The following is a 6,127-nucleotide window of genomic DNA, read 5'->3' as shown; positions in this document are numbered from 1 at the left end:
AAGTGGGAAAGGGGCTGGGTCCAGCTGTGAGCATCAGGTGGGCCCCGAGCACTGGCCAAGGTTTCTGGAGGGGCGCGGGTGCCAGGCCCCATCCAGCAGAGGGGCTGCTGGGGTCACATGGAATCCTTGAGACAATTTGAGGCAGCAAGAAGGGGAGCACTCTGGACTTGTGATTTGCTGGGGATGATTCTTGCAGGGGGTCAGGATGAGGGTCTCTGTGTCCTCCGTGACTGAGAGAAGTGCTAAGGGCGCTCTGGCTCTGCTGTAACTGGGTCTTCAAGAGCCTGATCCAGCACTGAGCATTACTGGGTGTCCCCCAGTTGTATCTCCAGCCCCGGCGTTGTTAGGGGACTTCAGTTTCAACTGGAATCAGGCAGGACATCACACCTCCAACCAGGGGGCTCCCATTGTCCCAGCCAGGTTGGGATGAGTTCAGAGGTCCAAGAGACCCCTGGGCAGGGGCGTCATTGGGTCGTAGAACGTGAAAGGTTTGGGACAGGCTCCTCAGGCCAGGCAGACTCTGTGGACTCACTGCAAGGGGAGTGTGCTGGGGTTTGGGGACCCCGCAAAGATATGGAGAGGGGAACCCTGGCTGGGATGGAGTCATTTCGGCAGGTCACTCAGGAGGTCCTGGCCCAGCAGTATATCCAGCCGCTCAGGCAGGGGGCGTGGTCCGCGCTTCCCTGCCTAGAGGGTGCGGCCGACCAGCAGAGGCGTGGTTGGGGGCGGGGCCTCCGCGAGGCGGGGCGACGAGGAACCCGGGCAGCGGCGGCCGCGGCAGGAAATCGGGGCTGGGCCCCGCTGGCGCCGGCGCGCGATTCCATCCCAATCCCCGTCCCAGCCGAGCGATCCTAGGGCCGGACCATGGACTCAACAGAGCCGGGTAGGCGGCCCGGGATACGGGATCAGAGAGGGGCCTCCCCCGACAGTATCCTACTTCCTAAATCAATGAGGGGCCCCGCCTATCCCTCTCCGTCCAGAGAGCCGGGAGAGGAGTTCCTGAATGGGGAGGACACGGGGATGCTCCACTGTGGGAACCCCCAAGCTGAGGGGGACCCGGGACACCAGTCCCTGATCCCCCCTCCCCCTTTGGAGTCTTCACCCCGGATGCCTGGGGGAGGGGGCCCAGGAAGGGGAAGTGGCCGCTTCTGCTTCTGATATTTGTGATGGGGGCAGGGTGTCACGACCGCTGATGGAGAGGGCAACGCGGCAGGATCCCCACCCGGCTACTCCATTGCCCGGGGAGGGGAACATGCTGATCTGGGCTCCCTAGAAGTGGTGCCTGCGGCAGAAATGTGGCAAGGTCCGACTTCGTTTCTGCCTGTCTTTGTGTCTCTGCTTTGCATATTGATTGTCATTTGGTCTTTATGCCTCTTGTGGTTTCAGGCTGCCTGTGTGTGTTTCTGTGGCAGGCCATGTGCCGTTCTGTCCCACGTGTATTTCCATCTGTCTGGGCTGAGGTCCATGTGGTTCCATTGTCAAGCTGGCTCTGTCCCGGGAGACAGTGTGGCTGTATCTAGGACGTCTGTTTTGTCGCTTTGCTTCTGGGCCAATGCATGTGTGGGTGTCTCTGCTCCTCTAAGCAGCTGTCTCTGTGTTGGGTTGTGCCTGAGTCCATCTGCCTGTCCCAAGTCGGGCCCCACCCAAGCCCACACTCCCTCCATCCCAGCTCAGACACCCACGCCATCCTATACTCCCCGTGGGAACAGAACTCTCTCTCTCTCTCTCTCTCTCAGATACCCCCCCCCGCCCCCGCCCCACCCCGACCCTCCAAACAACCTACCAAAGTGCGGTGGGTGGAGGGAGGCTTCCATTGGCCTATGTGTGATACTCCCCTCCCCAAGGGCTACCCTCAGCTCCTGAGAGCAGGAAGAGGTACAGTGATATCTTCCGGAGCCTGGACAACCTCGAGATCTCACTTGGGAACGTGTGAGTCTGTGCCTGAGTAACCCCAAATTCCACCAGGATCCCCCAAATCCCTAACCATTTAGGTGCCTGAAACCCCATTAGAAACCTGCAACTTCTGGATCCTCAAAACACCTGAATATACCAAAATTCAACCCCCCAAATCCACCTGAAATCCCCAAAGTGATCCTAGGGCCCCCATGTATCCTTCTTGTGACCCTTGTGACCCCTTAAAACACTTGAGAGCTTTATAATCCCACTCTGAACCCCAAATTCTATCTCAAGTCCCATAAAAAAAAGCTCACCTACTTTCCCCTCTAAAGCCCCATCCCTCAGGACTCCTAGATACAATAGACGTCACAGAGGTGATATCTAGGACCATCCCCAAACTGCCCTGGGGCCCCCAGCACCCCTAGGTGGGACAGACTGGGTGGAGGGTGGCATCCTGACACCCTTACCTCCCAGGACCCTTGAGATGCTGGCTGGAGACCCTGTGCTTTCAGGAGACCCAGAACCTGACAAGACCCCCACAGCCACTTTGGTGAGGGATGGGACCAAGGGGACAGGGAGGAGGGGACCTCGGAGGAGGGGGTCTGAGGAAGGTGGAGCCCCTGCCCTGCTTGTTCCTGAATGCTGTCTCCCTACCCCTCAGACGAGTGAAACCAACCGTTGGAGTGGTCCCTCCCCAGAGGATCCTGCACCCCTTACAGGTAGGGGGGCTTTGAGGCCAAGCGAGGTGTGTGGGGGGAGGCAGAAAGGAGTCCTTCCATCATCAACTGCCTGTTCCATGCACCAGGGACACGGCAGTGCACACAACAGATCTGAACCCCTGTACTTAGGGAGCCCCCAGTCTGAGTGGAGAATCACTGTAAAACAACCTGGACAAATGAAAACAAGGGGGTGTTTGGGGAAGCCATAGGGTGTAGAACAGGGTCCGCTGGTCTGGTTTGAGGGCTCAGGGAAGGCTTCCACGGGAGGGTTCAGAGGTCAGAGGTCCAACCGTCTGCCCCAGGGGAGGAACTGGACTTGCGGCTCATTCGGACCAAGGGGGGTGTGGATGCAGCCCTGGAGTATGCTAAGACCTGGAGCCGCTACGCCAAGGAGCTGCTGGCCTGGACTGAGAAGAGAGCCAGCCATGGTGAGGGCCCCTTCTACCGGGTCCCAGGCCCTGCCCAGACCCTGCAGTGCTCACACCCTGCCTGACTCAGACCCCTGCTGTCTGCCCCCAGAGCTGGAGTTTGCCAAAAACATCATGAAGATTGCTGAGGCGGGAAAGGTGTCCATCCACCAGCAGGTAGCCATGAGCACACACACACCCCCAGAGCCCAGTCTCTCCAGAACCCCAGCCAGATACCCCTAGATCCTCAGCATCCTCCAACACCAGCCGGCCTCTCCCCACCCTCAGAGCCACATGCCACTGCAGTACATCTACACCCTGTTTCTGGAGCACGACCTCAGCCTGGGAGCCCTGGCCATGGAGACAGTGGCCCAGCAGAAAAGAGACTACTACCAGGTGAGGGGGCCCTTCATGCATTATTCCCTCCACAACCACCTGGAGGAAGGCACCGTTACCATCAGCACCATTTGCTGATGAGGAAGCTGAGACCCAGGGATGCTGAGGAACTTGCCCAAGGTTACCCAGCAGAGATTCGAACCAGGCTTCCTGTGCTCTTGCGAAACTGTGCTTTTGTTCTTCTGCGGGCCACGGGGCGAGGTGCCAAGTGTGCCCAGGAAGAGAGCCTTGGCGTCTTTGGGTCTAGGCACAAAGGATGGAGGTGACCACTGAGACTTTCTGGAGACACCGGGCTAGGGGAGGGCAGAGGTCTTCTGGGTGAGAAGACCCAGGAGAGAGAGTGCAGACCCAGAAAAGGGTCCAAAGGATAAAAGACATGTGGCCCCAGTGAATGCAATGATCGAGTAGCCCTGAGGCAGCATCCCCATTCCCCATCCTTCCCAGCCCCTGGCTGCCAAACGGACTGAGATTGAGAAGTGGCGGAAGGAGTTTAAAGACCAGTGGATGAAAGAGCAGAAGCGGATGGTAAGGTCTAGGGTGGGGGGCTGGGGAAGCGCGCTGGGGAAGGAGATGAAGAGGCAGTGACCGCGTCCCTCCTCCGCCCACAGAACGAGGCGGTGCAGGCACTGCGGCGGGCCCAGCTCCAGTATGTGCAGCGCAGCGAGGACCTGCGGGTGCGCTCCCAGGCGTCCCCCGAAGACCCGGCCCCCCAGGCCCAGCCGGGACCCAACAAGCAGCAGGAGCGGCGGCGGCGCTCACGAGAGGAGGCCCAGACCAAGGTGGGGACTCGGCCCCGTGGCCCCTGTGCTTCGGCAACCCTGGTCCCACTATCTGTCCCACACACGCTCCCTGCCTTGGTCTCTCCAGGCGCAGGAGGCCGAGGCACTGTACCAGGCCTGCGTCCGCGAGGCCAATGCGCGGCAGCAGGACCTGGAGGCCGCCAAGCAGCGGATCGTATCACACGTGCGCAAACTGGTGCTGCAGGGGGACGAAGTGCTGAGGCGGGTGAGACCCTAACCCAACGGCTGCCCACCACACTCATTCACCCCGTCTGGGCGCCTCCTGCCCCTAAACCACCTCCAGGGCACCAGGACCCGCTCCCTCTTGCTGGACAGCCAGTTCCCGCCCCCCAGACCCTGACTGCACTTCCCCCTTGGCCCCCTCCCAGGGGGGTCCTACCCCCAAGATGACCCACCCCGGTTCTGACCACACCCCCAACCCCAGCTGCGAGCTCCTGTCCCTAAGCCGCCTCCCACTGCCCAGCCCCGCCCCCAAGCTGGTATCTCTCAGGGTCAGGCCATGCCCCAGGCTCCCAGGCCCAGCCCCTCTCTCACCTGAGGCCTCCGCCCCACAGGTGACCCTGGGATTGTTCGGGCTGCGAGGGGCTCAGGCAGAACGCGGCCCCCGCGCCTTCGCCGCCCTGGCCGAGTGCTGCGCGCCCTTTGAGCCGGGCCAGCGATACCAGGAGTTCGTGAGAGCGCTGCGGCCCGACGCCCCACCGCCCCTGCCACCAGCCTTCTCTTTCCAGGAGTTCACGCATGGGTGGGTCCCCAGGAGCGGGGTCAGGTAGGAGCCAAGCAGGTGTGTGGGGTTGTCCCAGTCGTGGGAGAGTTGGGAATTTGGGGCTACTGCACTGGGGGCCACGATGCTCATGGCCATAAGGGCTTGCAGACCCAAGTACTTGGAGTTGGGGCCTAAACGGGATGCCAGGGTGATGTCATCCCAGGCCAGTTTCCTGGTTATCAGAGCCCTCAAACCTCTCCTTTCAGTTCCCCTCTGGACACAAGAAAGAAGCTCTCTGGAGCCCCACCTCCACCACTGGATGAGAGTGCAGCTGAGCCAGGCCCTTGGGAGGACACTGGCACAGGCTGGCAGGGTGAGTGCTGTGAAGGGCAGGCAGGAGTGGTGCTGGGGCAGGAGGCCATACCTAACTGACCTGTCCCCTCCTAGGAACTCTGGGCCCCACTCTGGCCAGTGATGTGGACAGCATGGGTGGTGGCAGCGAGTCTCGGTCCCAGGACTCTCCCACTTCCAGCCCAGGTGGGACCATCCTCCAGCCCCTGGCCAGGCTCTGACCCTCAATCTCAAACCCATTCTTTGACCTCTGACCTACCCTGCAACCCTGACCTATTTTCTCAACCTCTGACCCATTCTCTTGATCCAACTTCTGAACCACCCCCCAGGTTCTTCAACCCCTAATTCCTGACCTGTCTGACCCACCCCCTCCTGACCTCTGACCCTTTCCCCAAGGGCATCTGGGGGGTTTTGGAAGACCAAAAACCAGGAATGTTTCCTTAGCCTTGGAGCCTCCCCATGACCTCTGTGACCCCCAATCTCTGTAATCCTCTGACTCCAGGCTCTGGCACGAGGCGGCTGGTGAAGGTCTCGTCCACAGGCACCGAATCTTCAGATGACTTGGAGGAGCGAGACCCTGGTGAGGCTGGAAGCAGGTAGGGGTGGGGTGGGGGTGGACTAGGCACTCCTGACCCTGTCTCCCTGCAGACCTGGGAGATGGGCTGGAGAACGGGCCAGGCACCCCATTCAAGAAGTGGACACTGTCCAACGCGGCCCAGACCCACCGGCTGCGGCGGCTGCGGGGCCCAGCCAAGTGCCGAGAGTGTGATGCTTTCATGGTCAGCGGAACCGAGTGCGAGGAGGTGTGGCCTGGGCCGATGACCTAATGACCTCTGCTGAACTCCAGTGACCTCT

General features: G+C 60.9%; 1 protein-coding gene across 1 annotated transcript in view; it reads left to right on the top strand.

The window, feature by feature from the left end:
* Nucleotides 1-864: 864 nt before the first annotated feature.
* Nucleotides 865-6,127, top strand: part of GMIP (GEM interacting protein) — an 8,937-nt gene continuing 3,674 nt past the window's right edge. Inside the window, exons 1-15 of the mRNA XM_007461097.1 lie at nt 865-883; nt 1,845-1,929; nt 2,371-2,446; nt 2,558-2,615; nt 2,918-3,043; nt 3,135-3,199; nt 3,311-3,418; nt 3,863-3,943; nt 4,027-4,197; nt 4,286-4,423; nt 4,773-4,984; nt 5,188-5,294; nt 5,369-5,458; nt 5,775-5,852; nt 5,921-6,075. Coding sequence (XP_007461159.1) covers nt 865-883; nt 1,845-1,929; nt 2,371-2,446; nt 2,558-2,615; nt 2,918-3,043; nt 3,135-3,199; nt 3,311-3,418; nt 3,863-3,943; nt 4,027-4,197; nt 4,286-4,423; nt 4,773-4,984; nt 5,188-5,294; nt 5,369-5,458; nt 5,775-5,852; nt 5,921-6,075 — 1,569 coding nt within the window. The remainder of the gene's footprint in view (nt 884-1,844; nt 1,930-2,370; nt 2,447-2,557; nt 2,616-2,917; nt 3,044-3,134; nt 3,200-3,310; nt 3,419-3,862; nt 3,944-4,026; nt 4,198-4,285; nt 4,424-4,772; nt 4,985-5,187; nt 5,295-5,368; nt 5,459-5,774; nt 5,853-5,920; nt 6,076-6,127) is intronic.

The sequence above is a fragment of the Lipotes vexillifer genome, unplaced genomic scaffold (assembly GCF_000442215.2).
Source record: "Lipotes vexillifer unplaced genomic scaffold, Lipotes_vexillifer_v1.1 scaffold469, whole genome shotgun sequence".
NCBI lineage: Eukaryota > Metazoa > Chordata > Mammalia > Artiodactyla > Lipotidae > Lipotes > Lipotes vexillifer.
Note: the sequence above shows the minus strand (reverse complement) of the source record. Positions and strands in the feature narration are given on the sequence as shown.